This window comes from Protopterus annectens, chromosome 8.part1 (assembly GCF_019279795.1).
Source record: "Protopterus annectens isolate FY-2018-M chromosome 8.part1, PAN1.0, whole genome shotgun sequence".
Taxonomy (NCBI): Eukaryota; Metazoa; Chordata; order Ceratodontiformes; family Protopteridae; genus Protopterus; species Protopterus annectens.
In genome coordinates, this window is record NC_056742.1 from 499516855 (window position 1) to 499541832 (window position 24978).

General features: G+C 41.1%; 1 protein-coding gene across 1 annotated transcript in view; it reads right to left on the bottom strand.

The window, feature by feature from the left end:
• LOC122810420 (B-cadherin-like) overlaps positions 1-24978 on the bottom strand; it is a 494197-nt gene that overhangs the window by 78237 nt on the left and 390982 nt on the right. The window contains exon 7 of the mRNA XM_044082032.1: positions 12889-13107. Coding sequence (XP_043937967.1) covers positions 12889-13107 — 219 coding nt within the window. The remainder of the gene's footprint in view (positions 1-12888; positions 13108-24978) is intronic.

The window sequence follows — 24978 nt, forward strand, 5'->3', positions numbered from 1 at the left end:
TGATGGATAATAGGCAGAACCCAATAGTATCAGTAGGCAATTTGGAAAATATAGGGAAAAACAGAGGAACAAGGGAACCTGGCCAAGGGAAGGAGGAAGCAAACTATCAATTGGAACCCAGCTTGTCCTGGAAAACAGGTTTCTGGGTGGCAGGAGTCTGAGCAGACTTGGCAGGAGGCACACACCTAGAACACTTCTTGCCCTTAGGAAGAGGGTAAGATTGTATACGAACAAAGGCAGACTTGGATGGATAATTCTGCTGAAATTTGGCAATATGGGAAAAAATATGTTTCAGCTCCTGCAAGGCTTTGGCCTTGTCCTGGACAGACTTGAAAAGTTCATCAGCAGTGGATCCAAAAAGACTTCTATTATCCCAAGGAGCTTCCAAAAAAATTGGCTTTAATGTCATCAGGCAAACCGGATGACAAAGCCAAGAATAACGCCTCATAATTGAGCCAAAGACAGCAGCCCTGAAAGAGGCAGCAGCTGCATTTTATTGAGTGAGATGCACTTTGAGAAGTAGAGCCCAGCAGGGGAAAGGGACAAAGCCCTCCCCTCAGAGTCAGAAACTACCTTGGAAATGTAAGAAAGGAGGGCCAAAACATACCTGCTTATATGGGTCTGGTAGTTAATGGTCCTAAAAGATAAAGTGAGTGACAGCAGTGTGAACGGTTTTTGTTCAGCCTTTCCATAGCCATAGCCCTACTACCTTTATCAGAAAACAGCAGCTCATTAGTGGGCACTAACTTGGATGTCTTGTCAGAGGAGACTGGCATTACAGAAGAGTCAGCAGAAGGGCATTTATAAAGGAATTTGCACTCCTTAGGCACTTTATAGAATTTATCTGATTTGTTAGGTGCAAGGGGCGGACGGCCACTGGTTACAGACGTTACTGAGGAAGTAACCAGAAGGGCAGCTGGAACAGGAGGAACAGATGGCTTAGGAGACTCCATCTGTAGGAGCTCATAATATCTTTTCTGAATCTCAGAGACTTGTGTGTGTATTATCAAAGACCCATTCACAAGTGAATTAAAAACGCACTTTAATGAGCAAAACATATCATAAAAAATACATATATTCAATAAGTGCTTTCATCTCAATAGTTTGAAACTTCATCAGTGCGTTTTTAATTTTCACTTGTGAATGGGCCTTTGATAATACATGCATTTTGTGTATTTAATAGGTTCATAGGTTCATACTAGGCTATCTGCCCAAGGGCATTTATAAGCCTAGCACATAGTTATGTGGCTTTCGCCACCCCTTTAGTTTGAATAAAAACTATGCCTATTATTTTGCTGTGCCTCTGTCAAGCAGTGACACTGAAGTAATCCCTGGGGTATATCTGCGATCTCCCATCCATTGGTCAAGATTCCTCTTGAACAAGGCCAGCGAGGTGCTCTGCCTCACATGTACCGGGATTTTGTTCCACAGCATAGGGAGTCTCTGGGTGATGAATCTGTCCCTCCAGCACGTTCTATTTATAACAGTGTCAAGGTTTAAGTCTCCCGCCCTTGTGGTTCTGAGGGATCTAGATTTTTTGAGGTGAAGCATATTCATCAAATCTGGGTTTGACATGGCCTTATATGTCAGGCACAGGTCGCCTCTGAGTAAGCGGTATGAGACTGAATAGAGCTGGAGTTCTTTCAGTCGGGCAGCATAAGACATATTTTTGAGACCCTTTATCCTTTTGGTGAGGAACTTTTGGGGCCTTTCAAGCTGCAGCAGGTGTCGGGTCAGATACATTCGAACGGGCATTGTACTCAATCATAGGTCTAATGAGTGATGAGTACAGGGGGACGATGACCTCCCTTGATCTAGATGTGAATCCCTTCATGATCAGGTGGGCAATATAGAAGGTTTTCCTAACTACTTTAGCAACATGAGTGTCAAACGAAAGGCTACTGTCAACCTGGGTCCCCAGATCCCTGATGACTTCTTCTGTGCTCAGTGGATTGCCACCTATATGGTAGCTAGGGGTAACCTTGTTTTTCCCAAAAGGTATGACTATGCATTTCTTGGCGTTTAACTTTAGGCCATGGCTCTGGCACCAGTTATCCATTTCTGTGAGGCCCTTCTGAAGGATATCTGTGTCAGATGTGTTCTCGACTATGTCATCTGCAAACTTTGTCAGCCATAACCCTCCTGTGTTTGCTTGTACTTCAGAAAAGTAGATGCCGAACAAGAGTGGACCCAGGACTGAGCCCTGTGGGACACCACTAGTGACAGGCTTTGAGTCTGACATGGCTCCAGCAACTCTGACCCTGTGGGTTCTGTCACTTAGCCAGTTTGCAACCCATCTTGTGATGTATGGGTTTACATTCAAGCTGATGATTTTTTTGATGATACCTGAGTGGGGTATTGTGTCGAAGGCCTTTGCCAGGTCGAGGTAGGCTGTATGGACTGCCTTTCCCTCATCAATGGCCTTGGTGACTGTCTCGAAAAAGTCAACCAAGTTTAAGAGGCAGGATCTGCCTTTGACAAAGCCAAATTGGGTTGGATCCAAAGTCTGCAAGTTCCCTATGTCTTTATTTATGAGTTCCATTATGATCCTCTCCATGACTTTGCAGATAAGGCTTGTCAAGCTAATGGGGCGGTAATTTCCAGGGTCGGTGGAGGCACCGCCCTTATGAAGTGGGACCACAGTTGCCGTGCGCCACTCCTTGGGTACGTATCCTGAGGTGAGGCTAAGATTAAACAGCTGTCCTAATTGTGGGTTTAATTCCTTGTTGAGTTCATGAAGCACACAGCTGGGGACACCATCCGGTCCCATGGATGCTGTGTTTTTTGCCTTAGTGAGAGCAGTTCTCACCTGGGCGTTGGAGATGTTTGGGGCGCTACAATCCTCTGGTATAGATATCTCTCCTTTTGGGGGGGGGGAGAAGTTTGCACTGATCCTGTCAGCCAGTATGTTGGCAATGTGTAAAGGTTCAGTAATTTTCACATCATTTTGAACTAATTCTGAGCATATCTGGGAGTTTCCTCCTAGGTTTCTAACATAGCTAAAGAAGGCCTTATGATTGTCTTTTGAGTCCTTGGCGATTTTTCTCTCAAAATTTGCCTTGGATGATTTTATGAGAGCTCTTAGTTTTTTACTTATGATGATCAAATGTGTCTTACCTTTCAAGGATTTTGCTCTATCTTGTAGTAGCTTCTTCCTTTTGTTGTAGAGCTTGTTTATGGCTGGGGTCCACCAGACTGGACGCTTGCCTTTGGTACAGAGAGTCTTAGTTTTGTTTGGGATAGCCTGATCCATGCAGTCCTGTAGGTGCTGGTAGAAGGCATTTGTAAGTGATTCAGCGGTTTGAGTAATGTTTACCACTGGTTCAGGGGCCTTAAAGGAGACCACACTAGTTTTTAGAAATGTGAAGTCAGCTTTTGAGAAGTTTTTCACTGTGGTCTTTTTTGTTTCAGGTGGGAGCGGGATGAGGACCTCCAGCGAGATTAGTTTATGATCTGATCTCACCAGTGAGGGGTATACTTCCGGTGTTGAACATTTTGATCCCATGTTCGTGATGATGAGATCAAGTATGTTTTCTCCTCTTGTGGGGATGGTGACTAGTTGTTCCATGGCATTTGAGTTTATGAACTCCAGGAATCTTTGGGTTAGAGTGTTTGGGCTTGAGTAGTGTTCCCAGTCTATATTAGGGTAGTTGAAGTCACCTAGTATGATGGTGTTTGGAGATACATTTATCCTCTCCAATGTTTTCAGGAAGGCCATATGAGGTTCCCGAGTTTGAGAGGGTGGCCTGTAACATGCTACAAATTGCAGAGCAGTCTTACCTATGTGGTTAATTGCACCTGGATGGTCTCTGATGCATCATGCATTGCCACCAACCTTGAGGTGTGGGTGTCCTTTATGAATATGGATACCCCCCCCTCCTTTCTTGGTGTTGTCCGGATTTTGGGGCCGGAACGCATGATATGAGGTGAAACCTGTTAGTGCTGGGGTGCTCTCAGGAGCCTTGAACCAGGTTTCTGTCACAGCACAGACATCAATGTTCTCCATATTGAGAAGGGCCTCGAGTGCGTGCATCTTGAGATTGAGACTTCTGGCATTGAGCAGCATTACCCTTAGTTTTTTTTCTTTTTGGTGTTCTAGGGTGGTAGGTTTAGAATTTGAGCCTTGCCTAAAAAAGGCACTATGGGGGTGGCAAGAGCCTTTGCCAATATCCAGAAGCCCAGGGGTGACAGGTGCAAGCCGTCCCTTGCGAAGCAGCGTGAACTGTTAGGAACCACGAGGAACACAGAGTATGTTTTTATTTTGAGGGAATCTGGACTTATAAAGTCTTCTTCCTCTGAACTGTAGTCTAAAGTGGAAGGGATTTGGGAAGAATAAGACAAAGATTCTTCCCCTGAGTCCAGGTCCTCATCTGAGGAACCCAATTCCTTATGCTTCTTGAGTGGAATGGAAGACCAGGTGGGAGTAGGAACAGAGACCCCTTCAGGAGGCTTCAAGGCCATCAAAGCATTAAATAAACCCTGAGACGAAATCCTGCCATTCATGTTGGGAATCCTTAACAGAGGAAATCTGCTTTGCTTTTTGTTCTTTTTCTGCAGGATGTCTGCACAAAGCAACCTTGGAGAGTCAGACCCCTGGTGAGACTTAATAGTAGTACAAATCTCCTCCCTAAGATTTGAGGAATCATCCTCAGTCTTTCAGATATAATCAGCTGAGTTTCCTCCTCAACATCCGGTACAGATGTCTGAAAACCCTCATTGAATGAGAGAGTAGCTGGATCCATGCAGGCCTCTGATGGGGTTGCTGCAGAGGAATTACAAGCAACTGCCCGAGGGTCCTCTGTCTTTCACCAGCCTCAACGGAGATATCCAGAGGAAACCAGATCAGACCTAACTTTTACGGCCTCCTTTTTGGCACACAGCTGATCCTTGGGATGGGAAAATTCCATCATAGCACCCTGAGCCAACAACGTAAGCTTTTAGTTCTCCTGGTAAATGGATTAAGAGGAGAGAGGACTATGTAGGGTCTTGGGCACTAAAGCCTGGCAGGTAGAACACTGTGTATGGTCATGGAAAATCACCCAAATAGCAAAAACACTGATCGTGATGGTCTTTATGCAGAATCTGACTCCCACACTGACATTTTCCTTTTCTGGATGACATGAACACAATAACCACACAAAAACAAAAAAGAGAAGAAACCCCAGCAGGGCACTTATCTGAAAATACAGGTTGGTACCCAGCACAGCAGAAGGGCATTCAGACCAACATCAAACAATGGCATTTGGGCTGGTGGTAAAGAATTTCTGAATGTGTGTCCATACAGCACCTTTATGCCCTATGCCTAAGAACAGAAAAGGCTTTGGTATACTGGCGTTATGTTGGGCTATCCTTGGCAGATCCCTTATGTGAAGAATAGTATAAAACTGATATGCAAGGACATCAGCATGTATACGGACTACAGAACAGATATGCGACTGAGCCAGGTATGGAAATAAAGTACAGAGGGAAAACCGATGGTGGAATGCAGAAATCCAGGAAGTCATAAAAAAATGGATGCAGGAAAAAATGGGAGACAGAAAAGATGGACCAGGTTAAGGAGGACTACTGGTTGGCTAACAAAGAGGCTAGGAAAGGAGTTACAATAGCCAAGAACAAGGCATCAGTCACCCTACCAATTTCTGGAAAGTGACTCAGTAAATGGCAAAAAGAAACTATCCGGTTGCAAGACAGATACAGAAAGATAAAGATAGTCAGACACCCTTCATAAGAGGTGCCAGCAGCAGCTGTCTCATCAGACTAAAGGACATCAAATGCAAATGGAAGGAGAACTTCCAGCAGCTTCTGAATGATGAAAACCCCACGGAGCTGTACTGCCACAGACAGTCTACGATGAGAGAAGAGAGAGACAGAAGTTAAGAATAGCAGTAAGCAAAGTGTAGTCAGGGAAAGCAACAGATGGGGTTAAGGCAGACATGATTAAGATGGTAGTTGAGTTGGGGGGAGTTCCCAAGGTTGCTCATAACAATATGGAGAGAAAGGAATATCCCAGTGACTGGAGAATAAGCATACCAGTTCCAGTGTTCAAGAACAATGGAACATTCATAACTGTGGGCAGTAGAGAGGTATCAAACTCCTGCATTACTGCATAAAAGTTCTGGAGAGGGTGATGGATAAACAGATAACCAAGCAGTAGAAAGCAAGATGGGAAATGAGTGGATTAAGATGAGGATGGAGCATGACTGATTTGATGTTTGCAGAGAGAGACAGTTGAGAAGAAGTTAGAAATGAGGAAAAAGTCCAACCATGCATTCCAAGACTTGAAGAAAGCACAGGATGAGGTCAAAAGAAAGTGGATTTGGGCAGTCCCGTGATGGTTCAAAGTCCCAGAAACACTGGTAGAGTGAGCGCAGGTCATGTATAAGGACCCAATGACAAGTATGAACAGTGTTCAGACTCACAGAGGAGTTCCCCGTGGGAATGGCTGAGCATCAGGGTTCAGCTCTCAAACCACTGCTGCGCATACTGGTGATGGACTTCATTAGCAAACAAGCTGGAAAGGACAGATGTACAAAGTGGCATTACAGGTAGACTATGAACAAGAACTTCAGTAATGGACAGTGGAATGGAATGCAAAACTGAAGGCTCACAGGATGAAACGGAGTACAGATAAGACGGCTGTAAACAGTAGCAAATGGGGAAAATCTTAAACAGTTGTGAACTGAGATAGAAGGGAAAATAGTGGAGCAGGTTAACAGCGTCAAGTATCTGAGGGGGGTGGTTGAGAAGGGACGTGTGAATGAGGATATGAAAGATAATATCAGAGGCGCTGTTGACAATTGGCACAGTGTGTTAGAGGGTGCGTATGACAGAGGAAGGCCAAAGAAGACGAAAAGTAAGGTGTGCAAAATAGTGGTATGACCACTATTACTGTACGATAGAGAAACCTGGGAGGAAAGACAGCAGCTGAGGAAGCTAGAGGTGATACAGATGAAGTGTGAGACAGGTGGTAGGATAGACATTGTGAGACAGATGAAGAAGTGAAGACATCAGACAGAAGCCCCAGTAGCTCAAATTGCAGAGAAGGTCAAAGAGAACAGATTATGGTGATTTTGGGCACATGCAGGAAAGCAAAAAACAGATTTGGAAAAGAAATATGAAGGGAAAAGGAAATGAGACCTTCCTGCAAAGACACGGATTCTGTGAGAGAAGACCTGTGGCAGTCAGGCATGACTGGAGAAAAAGGTAGGAGAGTGGCACTGAAATGACAGAGATAGTGAGAGTGATTACCACACCCAGCCCCCATGTAGAAAAACAGGCAAAAAAGAAGTTGATGAAATAGGTTTCACTGGCTGCTTTCTAAAAGTCTGTATTCAAAGTGTGAGAGCTTTAATTTACTTGTTAGTCAGTATGCAGCCATCTTAGAAGTAAGTTTCAGTTTGTTTCTGTGATTTCTTATTTTTTTGCTAACCATCAGTAATACTAAGTTAGAAGAATATGAGAACATGATGTCCCCTGTAGAACATACCTGGATGAGCAGATTCCATTGTCATTACCTGAAGGAGTACGGAAGTCTGGGGTTACATGCAGCTTAATAGCTCAGATTTTCTCAGGCTACTAAACCCCTCCACCTTACCTACGATACTCTGCACAAAGACCTTCCTCTGTGGAGCTCCGGTATGCCATGCAATGTGGACAAAGCATAAAAACAGATGTTTAGAGCAAGCCAGTATAGATGGAGAGTAATGGACAGGTATGTTACCAAGGATGAGCTTTAGTCATATAGAATTACCATTATGGTGTCCGGTACAGTGAGGTCTGGGCTCAGAAACAGGGTGACAGAATATCAAGCTCAACTTCTTTAGTGGTCTCTCTCATGGGAACACACCTCTAATTACTGTGGCCACATGGGACCTAGACCTGGATATCACATCTTCCTTAGTGGTCTCTCTCATGGGAACATACCTCTAATTACTGTGGCCACATGGGACTTAGACCTGGATATCACATCTTCCTTAGTGGTCTCTCTCATGGGAACATACCTCTAATTACTGTGGCCACATGGGACCTAGACCCGGATATCACATCCACTTTATAGTGCCATGCAAAGGTAAACAGTGAAGGCAACATACCTGCTGCATAATATTATCAAAGGCTGCATTATGAAAGAAGGTTTGGGAGGTAGCCACTGCTACAGAGGAATGGGCCATAGGATTATAGGGCAAAGGGTTACTATACGTTTCATAGCAGAATATTTACAACCATTTTTCTTTTTTGGTTAGAGAAAAACTCAAATAATTGAACCTTTTCTAAATGATTCATTTCTGTCCCCATAAAAGCCCAGTTGCCCCTGAACTTCCATGCAACACAATAAATATTCTCATCTGTTGGAACAGTCAGGTAAATACTAGAAGGTGCCTTCACTGATTCACGCTAGATTCAGTGGCTACCTTTGACAGGCCAATTTGTGCATGTGGAGATTCTATCCTTATAAAACTGCAGGTAAAAGGGATGCACAGATCAGGTTTGTAACCAAACTCTTCTAGCTGAAATAATGACCACTTCAAAGATGCTTCCAAGACAAAAACATTAACTCGACCATAAAGGCTGGTTAATAATTGGGTAAATATAAATGCAGCCAATGTGAAACACAGATGCCATGGTGGTGCAGAGATCCTTAAGTGGAGGTCCAGTAGGAAAGGAATCCTTTTGAAAGACTTTTCACACTAAGTCATGGGACTGAAGCCCTGGCAGAAATGAGAAACAGTACTATATTTGTGCAGAAGAAAAATATAGGCTTGTGTTGAAAACTTGTGATAGGTATTCTAGGACTAATGGTGCAAGAGCGTCATCAGGAACAACCCCTTAGACAAGGCACAAATGGGGAAAGAAAGTGTGTTTGTTCTGATAAGTTCTTCTGGTACGGGGCTTGTTTCTTTAATCATTCTCAGCCCCCCACTGTCTGTTGAACATCAGCCTACTCTTGGCCAGTCATCCCATTTACTACCGATTACCAGGTGAGGGTGGACCTAGATTGAGCATTATTTACACAGCCATTAGGGGTGAGGTCAAGATTTTTTTTAAGCTCTACTGTCATCACAAACCGCCAACTTGCAGAGCTGAAGGGGGACATGCAATGGGCTATCTATGCTAGTCAAGGAACACCCAAAGAGATGTGGCAGTAAGAACCCCACCCACTCCCTTCGAGAACAAGGAGTGCCTTTCCTGGCTCCTGGTCTCCACAGGAGAAATCTTACTTCCCAGTCTGCTTCCTGATCACATGCCACCCTCTGCACCTGTAGGGGAGATGTGCAGGCCATGCTCCATTTTCCTCATTGTCTGACACCTACACTGGTAGGACCATTAATCATTCCCTGGTGACCTGTGTTGCAGTAAGGACACCACATAGCCAATCTGGTACTAGGCTTTTTTGAGTGGGAATATGAACTACCCTGAATGGGTGGGCAGGATTGCTGGCCATTAGTAAAACTGTGGAAATGATGCAGTTTGATGTATGGAATGGAGAGCTGATCCACATAAGACTTGATGGGTGGGCCAAGTAGAATCATGATGGGGCTACGACAAGGACTCTGGACATGTGCTGCCAAGCTTTCCATATGAACCCCAGAATAAGTGGGATTTGAGAAAAATGCAGAAGAGTCTTTGGGTCCATTTGTTGGTGACATCATCCCCAAGACATTATTGTCCAAGGGCTGGATAAGAGAAAAAGTGGTCGCTGAACTTAGCATTGTTCAGGGAGGCAAGAAACATCACAGCAAGGCTTTCCATCACTGACAGAACACATTCCATGTTACTGATGAATTCAGGTACCACTTGTGTGGCATTAGAAGACCGTGACTGAACCTGTGCCTATCCACTAATGAGTCAGCTTCTTCAGTAATACAATTTGTTATAAGGTTGGTCAACAGACTATTCCCAAACTCTCTTTGCTTGTCCACACAGGGGTAAAAGGGGGATGTCTACATATTTGTTGATGTAACAGACCACTAATGTGTTGGTGTGTGTGGCTACTCCCTCGTGGCAGGGGAGTCACGGAAGGCTGGAGTGTGAGAAGGATGCGACTGATCTCATCTGTAGAACACTAACATGCAAACCGGCCTCCACTTGTGACCAGACATGCTGAGGAGTCCATCATGGGCAATGGCCCTTCATATTCAAGGGCAAGGGCATCCATAGTGGTCACCACTAGAGGGGTCAAGATTTGGAATGGGGTGCTAGCAAATCGTGTTTGAATGTGAAAAAAAATACCTTGGATGTATTTTGAAGTCTTTGGAAATTACTCTATGAAGAGACATTGAATATGAATCTGAGATTTCTGACTAAAGTACTCTGTTTTAAAAACTTTGTGCATGATATCATGGGAAATGCTGTTCCCATAAGCCCCAAACTCCTTAGGCAAAGAAGGTCTGTAACAAACTGAACAATTTCAAAGACTATCTCCTAAAGAGGTACATCTCCTGTTCATCAGTAAGTGGGCCTTGCATGCACCTACACCCAGACTACAGCTTATGAATTACAGCAGCTGAGATGGCTCAGACTGTGATTTAAGCAGTGTGATCAGAGAGTCTGGGGCAATCATCCAGGTTGGGAGTGACTTTACTCCTTCAACCTCTGGTTCACTGCAATTGCAAATATAGATATGGCGAACACTGTGGGAGCAAAGGTGAGACACAAAATGGAAAAACCCTGAATTGGGAATGCCCCCTGGAAGCTAAGATTCCTTCTGATCTCTTTGCCGGTCTTGATGTGGGAGCAGGCATCTTGGAGATCCAAAGAGCACATCCATTCTTCTTTTCACAGACATGGAGTCAACACCACCCACAAGTCTTCACCTAGAATTAATTGAATTAGGCCATGCAAGTCTACAACTGACCTGGTCTAATAAATGTCATAGTCATGTGAAACCTCTTGGATGGCTTTATGTTCTAGATGGTTCAAGATCTATTTTCTTGCCAGGGTGGGATGTCAGGCAAGTGCAGAGTGGGGGTGGGGTGAAATCTGATTGCATAGCAATCTGGAATTTACTGCCCTTATCTAGTTTTCCTACACGATGGCCAACCATACAGGCATATGGACCAACAGATGCACCCCCCTGACTGTTTCCAGGGTGGAACAGCTGGGTGAGGGAATCTGCTAACTGTCAGGAGGCTTATCTGCTGTTGATGATTACCACTCCCACTGGTTTGGGTGACCAGTTCTAAAGCTGACAAAATCTTTTTTTTTCTTCCAGTTCCTGCAGGCCACGTCTAAACCAAAGCATTGGATGGCTCTGCTGCATCGCTGAAAAGGGGATTCCAGAATTTGCAACTTCATGCCAAAAGCTGTGGTGCATTACCCTCCCTTTCTATATTCTCAAGATGCTTTTTACAATGAGTTCAAAACTGAAATACAAAAGGAAGAGCTTAAAAATGTTGCCTTGGCATTTTTGACAAAATCTGTTAGCCATATCTAGGCATGATGATGCATCCCACACTGGAGGCAACTGTAAGCATTACTTGATATTAACCAGTCAATAAGAAAAAGATAATAAATTTCCCTAATATAGTACTTAACTGACCTCTCTGGCTTCAAACTGACCAATGGACTAACAACACTACTGCACATAGTCTGCTGTGGTGGCCTGCATGGCAAGATGCAATTGAAGATTGCATCCACTGACAAATCTTTATAAAACTGATTCATAGGTTCATAGATTAGTACTAAGCTAACTGCGCTTGTGAGCCATTTTAAGCCTAGCCAATTATCCCTTGTGAGACTCAAACCCTGCACCTTGTGTTTGTAAGGCAAAGACCTTAACCATTAGGCCACCCTTCTAGAACTGATGTCTTGAAGGCATCCGCCATTTGGTGGAAGATGACATTTTCTCAGGTATTCAGACTGCCATGGGCATTTGCATGGCAGAATGTCCCAAGACTTGGTACTACAACATTGACTGTGAAGAATGTCTTCACTAGCCAGACCTGGACACCTTGCTACGGATGGACAGCAGCACAGCTTTGGGGTACTGGAGTGGTTTTAATGGCAGTCACTGCCATTATCAAATCAGGCTTTGAGGTCTTTTACCAAGAAGCATACTCTTCGGTGCCTGGAAGACCCTGTATAGTCTCCTTGGGATGGGAGTTTCCAACTAAAGGCACAAGGCTACTGTGAGTTTATAATGTATACTCATTTCAAAATACACCCACTCATAAGTGTAATGAAAAATAAATATTAATAGTTTAGCAGATAAAAAGGATGTACCATTGCAAAGCAAACCAAATCAAGAAGGTCTTACATCTGTGCCCCCCAACACAGACATTTTTTTTTATTATTATAAACAGTGACAGTGGTGCAGCAGTAGCGTTGTTACCACACAGGAAGAGATTCTCTGGTTCAATTCTCGGCTGGGGTGCCTTCTGTCTGGAGTCTGCATGTCTTCCCTGCATTTGTGTGGGTTTCCTCCAGGTGCTCCAGTTTCCTCCCACATTAGAAAGACATGTGTCTGGAGTGTTTCTCCCTGGACCTCCACTGAAAATTGGTTTTGTTCCAAGTCGGAGTTTCCCGGTTAACAAATGTTACATAACTAAAAATAAAATTATTTTATTTCATATGCAAGGAAGAGTTGCCAAGGGGCAATATTTAAAGAGACACAGATGTTCACTGACTGCCTGCACTAGTTATATCACATGCATAATGTTCTAACATTAGTACTGCAAGCTAGCAAGCAATTGTTTTCAAATATATTGAGTGAACCTTTTAAGAGAAAACAAAGCAAAAAAAATGGTTTTGCAAGTGAAGCTTTTAAGAGAAAAAGTAAAAATGATACTTTTGTAGGTGATGTCAATCTGACAGTACAGTATTAACCATCTTAGATTAATTAAACTCTCACATTCAACCAACAGTCACCGGAGTTAAATGTTTCAGTTTTACCTTGCACCACTGCTGTCCAGTTTTTCTCAGAATTCATCATAAGTTTGGCTTTAAAAGGGTGGGTGTGTGGTGGCAAATCTTTGTCTATGATATTAAGCGATACCGGATATGGATTCTCATTGCATATTATAAAGCTGCGTTGATCTGGCTCAGGAGCGTTGTCGTTTACATCTATAAGCTTCAGCAGCAGGGTCCCAGTACCTATAGCTTTAGGGATTCCTGTAATCACAGGAGAAAGAGAGCATTAATTCATCAGGTCATTTACTGTGGCAGACACAATGTATGTAATATGCAAGCGATAGTTCCTGGACACACTCCTTGTCACTTTCCTAGCCCTAACAGGCTGGTAACAAAATAAGCGGCAGGCCCACTGGACACACAGTCCCTTTTCAGAAGCAACTTAGGAGTAACTGTCTGGTTAACTGACCTGGTCAAGGTCACACAGTAGGCAAATGAGTGTGAAGGGAACCCTGTGCCATATGAACTACAGCTTGCAATGACTAATGAAATTACATTTTTATACCAGATACTCCCCTTTGTAATGCTGTCAAATTTCCTCCCCACTACCCTTACAACACTTCTTCTGTCTTTGAATAATCGGAGAGTTTTCCTGGTGTAATGTGTAATGATTAGTTCAGTAGTTTAAAAAGTTAAATTCAACTTTGTTGCTAATGCTTGAATTTGAACAACACTGCAACTTGGACTTGTATCTTTATACATCTGTTTCTTGCTCTATTCATGAAGGTACTCTTGTGAAAGCAAACTTACCATAACAGTAGATGTACAAACTATCACTGCTGCAGTAGCCTAAGCTATATGGGTCATATCATGCATAAGATATAGCAGCCGCACAGCTTCCAAAGCTTCAGTACACCTTCCATGCACCCAAACGGTGAAGAAGCTTGAGCTAAGTTGACCAAAAGACAAATTTGGGCACCAAGCCCTTCAGAGCTTTCACACCAACTGAGAGATGAAGGCTAAGCCCTGAGAGGGCAATGTTAGAAAAAAAGGAAAATGCATTAAAACCACACCAAAAAACAAGGGAGACGATGGGGTGGCATTAAAAACACACCAAAAACAAGGGAGACGGAGGGGTGGCATTAAAAACACACCAAAAAACAAGGGAGATGGAGGGGTGGCATTAAAAACACACCAAAAACAAGGGAGATGGAGGGGTGGCATTAAAGCCACACCAAAAAACAAGGGAGACAGAGGGGTGGCATTAAAACCACACCAAAAAACAAGGGAGATGGAGGGGTGGCATTAAAAACACAACAAAAGCAAGGGAGATGGAGAGGTGGCATTAAAAACACACCAAAAAAAAGGGGAGACTGAGGGGTGGCATTAAAAACACACCACAAAACAAGGGAGATGGAGGGGTGGCATTAAAACCACACCAAAAAACAAGGGAGACTGAGGGGTGGCATTGAAAACACACCAAAAAACAAGGGAGACGGAGGGGTGGCATTAAAAACACACCAAAAAGCAAGGGAGACGGAGGGGTGGCATTAAAAACACACCAAAAAACAAGGGAGATGGAGGGGTGGCATTAAAACCACACCAAAAAACAAGGGAGACTGAGGGGTGGCATTAAAACCACACCAAAAAACAAGGGAGACTGAGGGGTGGCATTAAAAACACACCAAAAAGCAAGGGAGATGGAGGGGTGGCATTAAAACCACACCAAAAAACAAGGGAAACTGAGGGGTGGCATTAAAAACACACCAAAAAACAAGGGAGATGGAGGGGTGGCCTTAAAAACACACCAAAAAACAAGGGAGACGGAGGGGTGGCCTTAAAAACACACCAAAAACAAGGGAGACGGAGGGGTGGCCTTAAAAACACACCAGAAAACAACGGAGACGGAGGGGTGGCATTAAAAATACACCAGAAAACAAGGGAGATGGAGGGGTGGCATTAAAAACACACCCAAAAAACAAGGGAGACGGAGGGGTGGCATTAAAACCACACTAATAAACAAGGGAGACTGAGGGGTGGCATTAAAACCACACCAAAAAACAAGGGAGACTGAGGGGTGGCATTAAAAACACACCAAAAAACAAGGGAGATGGAGGGGTGGAATTAAAAACACACCAAAAAACAAGGGAGATGGAGGGGTGGCATTAAAAACACACCAAAAACAAGGAGATGGAGGGGTGGCATTAAAACCACACCAAAAGCAAGGGAGATGGAGGGTTGGCATTAAAACTACACCAAATAACAAGGGAGATGAAGGGGTGGCATTAAAAACACACCACAAAAGGGAGATGGAGGGATTGCATTAAAAACACACCAAAAAACAAGGGAGACGGAGGGGTGGCCTTAAAAACACACCAAAAAACAATGGAGATGGAGGGGTGGCCTTAAAAACACACCAGAAAACAAGGGAGACGGAGGGGTGGCATTAAAAATACACCAGAAAACAAGGGAGATGGAGGGGTGGCATTAAAAACACACCAAAAAACAAGGGAGACAGAGGGGTGGCATTAAAACCACACTAATAAACAAGGGAGACTGAGAGGTGGCATTAAAACCACACCAAAAAACAAGGGAGACGGAGGGGTGGCATTAAAAACACACCAAAAAACAAGGGAGATGGAGGGGTGGCATTAAAAACACACCAAAAACAAGGGAGATGGAGGGGTGGCATTAAAACCACACCAAAAGCAAGGGAGATGGAGGGTTGGCATTAAAACTACACCAAAAAAACAAGGGAGATGGAGGGGTGGCATTAAAAACACACCAAAAAACAAGAGAGATGGAGGGGTGACATTAAAAACATACCAAAAAACAAGGGAGACTGAGACGTGCCCTTTAAAAACACACTAAAAAACAAGTGAGATGGAGGGGGTCTGCAGCAGTGATCAGTAAAACATCTGCTCTTATTTTAAGCTACTTACATAACGGTACTTATGTTCTTTATACTGATCACTGCTACAGTAGGCTAAGCTATGTGGGCAGATTACCACAGCTTAGAATAACTAGAAGGTAGAAAGAGAAAGGTCCAAGAGCCCATGGAGAATGGTCCCAGTAAAGCCTGACCTAGACCTGGAAAAGGAATCCAGTTTGCAGTGCTTTATACAAGTATGCAGAGAGTACTAAGCTACAGATTCTAGCATACCTGAAGTCCAACCCTTTCCAAAAAGCCACAAATGAAGCCAAATTTCAGGTATAGTCTGCCTTGACTCTGCCTGGAATAGTTTTGTTGTGCTGGGACTATTTGGAAATAGTTTGCTTTGGCATAGGTTTCCCTTCTTACCTCCACAAGAAAAGAAAAAGCGATCAGAAATTCTGAAAGATCTTGTTTTGTCAAGGTAGTACCCAAGTTGTCTGTAGACATGCACGGTATGAGGTGTCCTGTCTCTCTCATTTTTAGGTTCAGAAAATAAAATGGGAAGCTGGATAGTTTGGCTTAAAGTAAACTTGGATACCATTTTAGGATTAAAAAAGGATCAACTCTTAAAGACGGTCTTGGTAAAAAATGAGATAAGGCTGACCCCATCACAACAGCCCAAAGCAATCAACAAAGCAGTTTTCCATTTTTTTTAAACAAGAAACAGCTTTATTAAATTATCATGTATGACATAGGCCATATTACATACATATAAATGAAAATAAACCATAGAGACAGTCTCAGTAGCAAACATACATTCTAAAACGTGCCAACAACTGTAGATGCAAACATTATGCATCACTTTTAACATATCCAGTCCTTGTTAGTCAGCCATTACACAGCTGATTCAAATCCTGTTTTCTTTTAAACCTCGTTCCTCCTCTGTATGTTTTGATGCCACAGTTTCCATTTTCCTATGTAATTTTCTGCTACCCTTTTCTAAAGATCCCAGTTACAGTTATATCTCGGTTACGATCTTTGCTACTTCTAGTAAAGTTGGTTTAGATTTGATTTCCTTTTTCTAGTAATTGCTTTTTTGGCAGCCATCATAATTAGACTCAGCAAGGCCTTTCTATGTCTAAGCAAGGGCTCCTATCACAGTCAAACTTGTACAAGTTTGAACCTTCTATGGTTGAGACCATAAATTCAAACTTGTACAACTTCTAGCGTTTAAACGAAAGAATTCCATGAGGGGAGGTTTCTGTTCTGTTGAATGAGGTGCAAGGTTTCTGTTCTGTTGAATGAGGTGCAATCTCAGAGTTGGTATATTTAGGTAGCGGGGGTGTGGGGGATGCAGGGGGGCTGTCCCCCCTGCTTACAACAGTTGATTTTGTTTTTTCCTTTTTTTTATTCATAATCAAAGCTTTGTAACTTCGAAAGGAATGGTTCGTACATTTCGTGTTTGAAGTTATAAAACTTCGACTATGTGATTTTGACCCTCTAGGCAATGCCACTTCTGCATCACAGATCAAAAAATAATTTCCCTAGTTACTCCAATTTGCTCAACCAGCATCTCAGACACAGCAGTGTGCAGGGAATCTTTGAAGTCTGCCAGCTCATTATATTCCCAGAAAATATGTTCCCAGTTACATGTTTCTTTCACATCACACCTCCAACATTTGCTGTCTGCCTGAGGAAAAATTCTTTGAAAAACACACTAAATAGCTATAAAACGCTTCTCTTTGAAATAAAACTTCTCCAAATACGAAAATAGCAGCCAAACTGGATATAAATTTCTTTATTACAATTCTGGTACCTCGGCCTTCGCCTTCAAATGGAATAATTAACAATCTCAGAAACCAGTATATATACACCATCCATCACATTATTAATTATCATCAATTAATCAATTAACATTTTTTTCTCTCAGAAAATATTTTTTAAAGCCATATAAAACCTCATTACAAAATGACTAAATTCCTAAATTTATCTTAATACACATCATATATTCACTTTCTTATCAACCCTAACATTCATTGAAAACATATTTACATTTCTAAATTCATTCCATTTGGATACAAAGTATTGAAATTAATAATAAAATTCGATTCCATGTTTATTAACCTCTTTTGAAAACTGTGATCTGCCCCCCCCCCCTCAAGCCATAAGGCTTGGCTAAGACACTAAATATCAGGTCTTTCACCACACCTCCATGTTGTTTATGGAAATGACTGGCCACCGGACTATCAAGCCTCTCATTCCTAACGTCTCCTAAATGTTCCATTATTCTTAATTTCACCTTACGCTTGGTTTGTCCTATATACCATTTTCTTACCGCACAATTGCACCCTGTTATATAAATAACCCCAAAGGAATTACAATCGAAATAATCAATGGCATTATATAAAATGCCATTGATTCGAGTACCATCTAAATTTTTAATATTATTGCATACCTTACATCTGCCACATGGATAAGCACCTGCTCTGGTCACCCTCTCTCTTCTACCCTTGCTTCTCACTAACTCCTTTACATTTTGAAATCTTCCATAGGAGAAAGTAACTTTATCAGGGACAATTTCTTTCAAAGTCTCATCATTAATAATAATAGGCCACAAATCCAAAACCACTTTTCTTAACATAGTGGAAAAGGCTGAAAATCTGTTAACAAAAAGTATATTATTTTTCTCATTAACTTCTGTTTTTTCATGCTTTCCCCCTTTTCCTGCCTACAAAACTATTAACTTCATCTGATGACCCATAATGAGCCGGCCCCAACTCATTTTCTACTTCAGCTCTATCTATCCTGATTTTTTCCCCAGAATATCCTCTAGAACTTAATTTTTAATAAATATGATCAAATTCCACTTTAATTTTCTCTTTATCCGAAGTATTACCTGCTATACGTTTAAATTCCCCTAATGGTAAAGATTCAATTAGATGGAAGCTATGCATACTTGACGCATGTAAGAAATTGACCGCAGTGATCTTATGAAAGGGTTTATGCTGTATTCCCCCATCTGTCCCTACATAAAACTCCACATCTAAATACTGAATTATTTTCCTACCTAAATTAAAGGTAAAATCTAAACCACAGGGGTTAGATTTTAAACTAGAAATAAATTCTTCAAATTCCATAGGGTCCCCTTTACATAAAAATAAGAGGTCATCAATAAATCTTTTATATTTAACCACATTATTCTGAAAAAAACTGCTAGAATAAACACATTTTCAAAATATCCCATAAAAATAATAGCATAAGATGGAGCAAAGCAGGCACCCGTCGCAGTACCATCCTTTTGCAAAAAATATTTTTTTCAAATTCAAAATAGTTGTGTAAGGCAGAATTCTAATAGGCATACAATAAAAGATATCCGTGGTCCTTCTCCCAAAAGTTTACTAACTGCTTCAAATCCCCATTTAATATTAATGCAGGTATACAAGGATTTAACATCTACATTGGCCCAATAGAAAACATCCTGCCAAATCATCCCTTTGAAACATTCACAAACCTCCCTAGTATTTTTAACATGTGAGGGAATTCTCTGCAAATGACATTTTAATACAGAATCCAAAAATATACCAACATTTTGTGAAAAAGCACCTCTCCCTGAAACAATCGGACGCCCTGGTGGATTTCGTAAATCCTTATGTATTTTTGGTATAATAAAACATCTAGCATCCTTAGGATTTTTTATAAATAACCTTTTAACATCCCCAGATGTAAAAAATCTTGGCGTTCACCCTTTTCCAAGAGATCACATAAGGCAGTATTAAATTCTGCCCTGGGGTTTGTGAGGAGGTGCATATAAGTATTACTATCAGATAAGTCCGAAACTATGGAATTATATTTCCCCCTTGAGAAAATAACCCAATTTCCACCCTTGTCAGATTCTGTAAAAACATATTTATCACTGCTCTTTCTAATATCTAATATTTCTATATATATATAATATATATTTATAATTTCTAATATCACATAATGCTTGCCGTTCTTCTTTTGAAAGATTATACTCTCTAGGATGCTTTTTGAACAACCCAAATTCCTTACTAATTAGTTTGCTTAATGTCCTCTCAAAAATAATAATACTATTTGTTTTTGGAGGAATGAATTCACTAATATAGGGTACTTTAGGAATATCAAACTTCCCATATCCTGTGTGATATTCAAAACCTAAAGAAAAGTTAGAGCTCTCTTGCAAATCAGAATAAATATCTACCATTTCATTTTCATGTATAGATAAATCCATCAAAGAGCTTTCCATCAAAGAATCATCATTCATTTCATCAGCAGAAAAAAATGTTTTTTTTATCCATGTTAGAAAAGAAAACTTTAAGATGTAATTTTCTACAAAATTCCTTAATCTCTGACATTATTTCTGCCAGAGATGAAATATGAGTTAGTACAAATTTGGTTCCCTTACACAAAACACTTTTCATACTGTCAGTAACTTCCAAGTCAGATAAATTAATGATGTTTAAATCCTCACCTGCATAATGATCAATATGGTCAAAAAACACATGATTACAAATCTACGTACACATTGGATTTATCAAGTCCTCCAGCAGAAAGTTTATGTTTACCAGTTCCAGGAGAATATAACACCCAATCATTTCCTACCTCCCCTGGCTTGAAAGCGCCGATTGCGCCCTTTTCTTTGATTCGATTTGTCTTTAACAAACACAGTTGTTTCCTGGACACAATTCGAACCCGATGTACCATCTGTATTTAGTTCTTCAAAAAAGAGACGCTCTTTCTTCCCGCTGAGCAGGTATCCACAGAGGAAATGGAAGTGTCCCTGAGGTCGCGGGATCTGCTTCTGCCGTTTTTACCAGCAGATCTACCACGCCCCCTCAAAGTTATACCGCCAAGAAAAAATCTTCCCCATGCTGTAATCATTTACATCTCGTATAAACTTTTTCTTCTTATGCTGCATCACCTGCTGTTCAATCTTGGACACTCTTGTTTTAATGTCCACAATATTTTGTTTGAACTCTAACTCCGATGAACTGTTTAACAGAGTCTTTTGCATTTCAACAATATTAGAGCGTACTTCATTAAGCGCTCTCTCGTTGCACTTAAGCACTTTTAACCAGTTGAAAGTACATTGTAGCGAGATCTCTTTCCACTCTTCAAAGAGATCCGAAAATTCTTTGAAGTCTGCTTGGGGTATAAAAATACCTATGTAAACACTTCCAGGCAAATATCCTAAATCTTCTAATTTTGTTGCATATTTGGGAGACATACATATATCCTCCCATGGTTTCTAACTGAATTGCTTATCCAATCTCTCGTCCTAATCCATTCAAACCTCTTCCAACTGATTCTTATAGTTATCATGCAATATTTTATATGCTTTACTAATTATTCCTTTTTAATGGCAACTTCTGATCTAGATTCTAAAAACTCTACCAGTGCTGGTCATTCATTTAGGGTACCCCTATTTCTTTCTCTTTGCATATACTCTGATATCATTCCTTGGTAGGGAAGATAATCTCTAACCTGCAGTCCAAATAAATTCTTGCCCACTTTCCAGTCTATTACCTTTCCCTCTCTAGTTATTTGCTCCCAACACCTTGGTTCCTTTGCCAGTTTTCTCCAATATATTCCTGCCCCTCTTGCCTATTGTCTGGATCCCTAAATGCAATCATCCCTATCGGAAGAATCTCCTTTATGCATTCCCCTGTTGGTTTAGTTCTTAGAAGGCCTACTGCTACTTTATGAATATTGAAATGTAGTCTGGACGAAACCAATAAGTGCACCACCTCCTCGAAAATTATTGTTTTATTGCGGACACAACAAAGAAAATATAAAAATATACACAAGCTTAAATGGTTAAGCGCATTCACTCACTATGTGAGCTTCATCAGAACACTGTCAGCTATGAATGCAATTAAATTACAAACACTGGCGCCAAAAATCATCTGTTGCACCTTACTGAAAGGAACATTCCCTTTTAGATAACAATCCTTTATAGATTTCATTTGGATCAATGAAACCAAGAATATTTCTTAAAAACATGTGCTACAATTAAAATCTCCTTTAAAAAAACAGTTTGTTGTTATAATAGGGATTCTGTAAAAAATTCTATAAAATCCTATAAAAAATACAATGAAACAGTGATTAACATATATACCTCAGACACTGGTACTTCTGCTCTTGTGGCTTGCTGAATTAGATATGAAATAACATGTGATGATAAAATGAATAAATAATTGAATAATTACATATTAATAAAACATACCTAATGTATGATATTTCTTGAAATGTTTCTTAAAATACAGAATATTATATTCCTATCCATCAAGGACATTTATGAAAGTGTGATATATGAGATACTATATGTTTTGTCTTAAAGTTCATTGTTCAACAAAATAATTAATTGAATATATATTTTCATCTCATATCCATCTCCAAGATGGGTTTACAAGAAATAAAATTGTTTAAACCCGGTGAGTTTGTTATATCAAGATATAATTGCCACCATATTTCCTTAAAATTTAATAACTTCTTAGAGTCACCTCCTTTCGGGTTACTGTATATAATATCTAATATGGCAAATTTGAATTCGTGGTTAGTCCCCATTTTTTCTACATGCCTAGAAAGTGCATTAGTAGAGTCTTTTTTGGATATGCTGTAAATGTGGTCATATATATGCTTTCTGAAATTTCTCTCAGTTTTACCAATGTAATAACTAGTGCATGCTCCACACTTGGCAATGTATTGGAAGAATAAACTTCTCCCATTTGACTCGTTTCCCCTCCCAGATAAAATCCTTCATCTCTTTATTAATTGCTATCCACAATGTCTCCTCTCATTAATAAAACTATGTCTGACCAGTGTATAAGACTAAAGGGACTAAAACATTTTAACTGCTTGTATCTTACTATCAATATCCATATAACAGACCTTCCACTTTGTCACTTCTTGTATTACTTTTTGTTTAGTCTCTTTCCACATATCCTTATCTGCCAAACCAGAATAATTTTGAATCCATACTCCTAAAGACTTCATTTTATCATGTCCCCATAAGTATGGATATTGCTGAATCAATGTGCATGTGGGTACTTACCACTATTGTTTTTGTTTTAGCTTCATTATTTTTTTATCCCAAAAAAATGAGTTTACCATTTTAAGAACCTCAAGTCAGCCAGATGCTTCTCTAACAAAAAATAAGATCCCAGAGAGAAACCACCAATATTCTGGGAAGCTTTTTATACATCACACCTTGTAAAAACATTTTCATATGGCAATGCATTGAAAGTGGGGAATCCATAGGCAGACATGCTGAAATGGCTGACGAATCATATCGTTTATAAAGGAGTAACACCAGAGAAACAGGCGTGGGCTATTTTGCTGGCATCAACTAGAAAACATTTTCCATTTGCATATATATGTTTTTTTTAGTAGCAGGCTGCCATGTTCTGATGAAACCCACTTTCCGAGAAGGGCAAAAGTGCTCCACACTAAAGTGGTTCTAACAATTCTTCTGTTCATTTTGAATCTGTATACAATGCAGTTTTCAGTGAAGGTTAACTGATAATGCTACACACACAACTTTAAGAAATACCTGAAATCTGGATGAATAGGAATGGGATGATATGCATCTTTAAAACTGAAGATTACAAAAAAAAAAACTCAAACAGGAAAGCAGGGGTGAAATGATAGTATTTTAATCTTTGGCAACATCACAGATTGATTCAGGAAATAAAGGCAGGAACTGGTCTCCCAGAATTTTCTTTCTTAGGCACTAAAACATTCTTGAATAAAATCTATTTCCCATCTGCAAGTAAACCTAGTAGAACAGATATTCATATGATCACTGCTGCATTAGCCTTAGCTATACTGGTTTATCCTGCCAAGGATATAAGAGCCTGCCAGCTTTCAAAGCTTCTGGGCACCTTCCATGTGTCCAAACCATCAGTCAAGCTTGAGCTGAGCTGATGAAAAAGACCAAGAGTGCCTGGCTTTAGAGTGTACAGTTGTAGAAGTTGAGCTTACCATAACAGTAGATATTTAAATGATCTGGTTTAAATGATCACTGCTGCAGTAGCCTTGGCTTTATCATCAACCCCCATTCCATTTTCTGCATGGGGTTGGGGTGATGGCACCTGTTGCCATCACTCTACGGCTTTCGTCGGACTGTCGCATCTCCCACTTCCCTTCTTCCTGTCTGTCCCAAATCCTCCTTCCTGTCTGTCCCAAATCCTCTTCTCCAGGCTGTCTTCTCCTTTTCTGCCTGAACCACCATAACCTGTTCTTGTTCATCTTTTGCTACTTTTGCTTCTGCTCTTCTGTCCTCATTTCTTCAAATGTCCCAGTGTGCATCCTACCACCCATCTCAGGCACTTAAATTTCCAACGTTTCTAGCTTCCTCATCTGCTCTGCCTTTACTGCCCAGGTTTCTGTAACATACAGTAATACTGTTTTGTACACCTTACCGTTCAGCTTCTTTGGCATTCTTCTGTCATACACTATACCGGACACTCTGCCCCAGTTGGCTGCAGCCCCTCTGATTCTAGACTTGACCTCTTCATTCAGACTTCCATTCTCCTCAACCACCCCTTCCAGAGAGTTGAATCTGTTAACCTGTTTCACTCTTTGCCCTTCTATCTTACTTCTCAGCTTCTTCTGATTCCCCCCATTTGCTGCCATTACCTCAGTCTCATGTATACTCCATTTCTTCCCACTGGCCTTCAGTTTTACATTCCATTTCCACTAACCTTTGATTATCTGTCTAAAATGCCACATCATCTGCATACAGCAACTTTGTTGATCTGTCCCCTCTGACTTATTTCCTAATATAGTCCATCATCAGCATGAACAGCAGTGCACTCAGAGCTGAACCCTGAAGCACACCCACTCCCACTGGGAACCCCTCTGTGAGGCCGAAAACTGTTCGTACTTGAGTCAACGGGTCCTTGTAAATAGCCTGCACTAATTCTACCAATGTTTCTGGGACTTCGAAACACTGCAGGACTGCCCAAATCAGCTTTCTTGGGACCTTGTATGCTTTCTCCAAGTTTGGGAATGCCCAGTTGGGCTCTGTCCTTACCTGTAGCTTCTTCTCAACTGTCCGGCTCACTGCAAATATCGGGTCACTTGTGCTGCATCCTGATCTGAATCCAAACTGCTTATCTCCCATCTTACTTACTAATACTACACTGCGTATCAATTTATCAATAACTAGCCAGAACTTTCATGCAATGTGACAGGAGTTTGATACCTCTGCAATGCCCACAGTTGTGGACGTCCCC